General features: G+C 37.7%; 1 protein-coding gene across 1 annotated transcript in view; it reads left to right on the forward strand.

Moving 5' to 3' along the window:
• Positions 1–2,789, forward strand: part of LOC112156159 — a gene marked incomplete in the record, with an annotated part of 59,262 nt that overhangs the window by 3,183 nt on the left and 53,290 nt on the right. The window contains 2 exon segments of the mRNA XM_036216596.1: positions 608–907; positions 1,047–1,310. Of these exon segments, the coding sequence (XP_036072489.1) occupies positions 608–907; positions 1,047–1,310 (564 nt within the window).

Genomic DNA, 2,789 nt, shown 5'->3' on the forward strand with positions numbered 1-2,789 from the left:
TGGGTTCTAACAAGGGCCAGTAAAGTAGACCATGTTATTCCAGTTTAGAGGTCTTTACACGGGTTTCCTGTCTGCCAGAGGATAGACTTTAAAGTTATATTACAGGTTCATAAAGCTTTGAATGGTTTAGCACCAAAGTACATGACTGACCTTCTGATCCAGTATGTTCCAACTAGACCACTTTGGTCGTCTGGATCCGGTCTTTTACAGTTCCTAGAGTTAGAACTAAACATGGAAAAGCTGCGTTCAGCTTCTATGCTCCACAAATCTGAAATAGACTACCAGAAAACCTTGGATCAGCTGAAATACTTAGTTTATTTCAATCTAGGTTAAAGACCCACCTGTTCTCAGCTGAATTTGATTAGTTTTTTATACATACAAACTAATTTGTTTATATACAGTTTGTTTATATACTGTTTATATAATTTCAATTATTTTTAATTTATAAAATTTTATTTTTATGATGAACCTTAACATTTCTTTTGATTGTTTCTTTTTATGTTTTATATACAATAAATTGAATTGTCTTTGCATGACAAGTGCCATACAAATGAAACTGCCTTGCCTTTACTCAAGCTTGTGAGTAAAAACATAATCTCTCCAACAGAACCGGTCCTGAGAGTGTCTCCAAGGTGGTTGAGTCCTGGATCCTCAGTGACTCTGAGCTGTGAGGTTGAACATGAGTCTGCAGGATGGAGCTTCTACTGGTATAAAGCTGTTCCTGATCTATCACACAAGTCTGGCTCTTACAGCTATGAGCTGCTGCCTTCTAGCTCCAATGGGAATGCAGACAACTCCTACATCATTCATGGACAGACATACACAGCAGGATATGTGTGCAGAGCTGGAAGAGGAGAGCCACACGTCTACACTCTTTACAGTCAACTTCACTTTGTCTGGTCTGGAGGTCAGACTTCTGGTTCTTCATTCATTTCTCTCAATGATTTCTCTTCAGATTTCAAATACTGTCACATTCTACTATTTTGGGTCTCTTTGTTCTCCAAATCCAGCTAAAGTGTGCTGATCTTTATCCCGTTTGTGTTCAGATCTTCATCCATCAGCGTCTCTTTCAGTGAGTCCTGACAGAGTTCAACACTTCACCTCTGACTCTGTCTCTCTGACCTGTGAGGGAAACTCTGCTGAGTGGAGAGTCAGCAGGTTTCTGTTTAATGAAGCACTGTCATTCTGTTCTAAATGGGGAAAAATGAATGGATCAACATGTCATGCTGGTGAACTATGGTCTATTACTGGAGTGTATTGGTGCGAGTCTGGATCTGTATACAGCAACGCAGTCAACATCACAGGACAGTGTGAGTGGAAACACTTTTTTAACATTTTGAAGGAAAATAGCTGAAGGCATCATGCATGTAAATATGTGATATACACAACCCCATTTTTTAAGCTAGTTTCATTCAGAAAACGGTAAAACTTGAATGCTGATTCAGCTAAATTTGCTACTGCTTTGTGAGTTATATACAGAATACTATCGCTATTCTAACTTGTTGGAGACCTCAGCTGAAAGTTTTTCAGATGGAGCAAATTTTGATTCATTGTTGAATAAATATGCATTAAGACAATAAAGTATTCATTTGAAATAAAAGATTAAAACATGAAATATGTGATGAGGATGAATGTGGATGTTTCCAGATGATGATCTTATCCTGCTGAGTCCCGTCCATCCTGTGACTGAGGGACATTCTGTTACTCTTGGCTGCAAGTTGAAGAAAGAAAATCTTCTTTCTAAAGTGTTTTTCTATCAAAATGGCACATTAATCCAAAGTGATAGCAGAGCGGAGATGATCATCCCTGCAGTGTCAAAGTCACACGAAGGCTTCTACAAGTGTCAATCCTCAGGAAAAGAATCTCCACAGAGCTGGTTGTCCGTCCAATGTAAGTACACTTTCCTAATGTTTTGAACATTGTAAAAAAGATACAATGACTACAATAACTATTTAATTAACACCTTTTATTTCTTTCCAGCTTCCAGACTGGACCACTCATCACTTCCTGTTTGGTTTTTAATTGGACTAGTTTGTGTTATTTTGCTGATCATTTTCCTGATTTTGTTTTTGTATAAAAAGTCAAAGGGTGAGATGTTTACTGGTTCATATATTTTCAGGCTATTTCATTAGACTGTTTATTGCATTTAACTGAAATTGTCATTTAATCTTTCACAGATTCTCCACAAATCAGGTTTGTGCAGTTTCCCCTTTTCTCTTTGATTTTCGAATAGTGAAATTTGTAAATTTATGTTTCAAGATGTGATACTTGTTTGTCATGTTTCGATTCATTAGGTTTCCGGACACAAATCAAGGCTCTGCTACAGCTCAAGAACACCATTATGCTTCTCTTGATCATGGTCAGTTAAACCTTGTCTTTTAATTCACAAATAGCACAAAACATTTATTTACTCTATTTCTTGAATTTCATGAAATGTATCTATTTTTTGTGTTTTTTGCTAAGCCTCAAAACAATTTTTTTTTGTCTTGTCTTGTCATGTCCTTTCATGTCCTGTCTTGTTTTTTCATGTTGTGTCTTGTCCTGTCCTGTCTTGACTTGTCCTGTCTTGTCCTGTCCTGTCCTGTCCTGTCCCATCCTATCTTGTCCTTTCATGTCCTGTCATGTCTTGTCCTGTCCTGTCCTGTCATGTCCTTTCCTGTCTTGTCCTGTCATGTACCATCCTGTCCTGTTGTGTCATGCCCTGTCTCTAAGTAGGGTTTGTTAGGGACAAATTTTTCTGGCCACTTTCCCAATATTCTAAAAATATGGGACCACAAGATCCGGATTCT

The sequence above is a fragment of the Oryzias melastigma genome, linkage group LG18, assembly GCF_002922805.2.
Source record: "Oryzias melastigma strain HK-1 linkage group LG18, ASM292280v2, whole genome shotgun sequence".
Classification (NCBI taxonomy): Eukaryota; Metazoa; Chordata; class Actinopteri; order Beloniformes; family Adrianichthyidae; genus Oryzias; species Oryzias melastigma.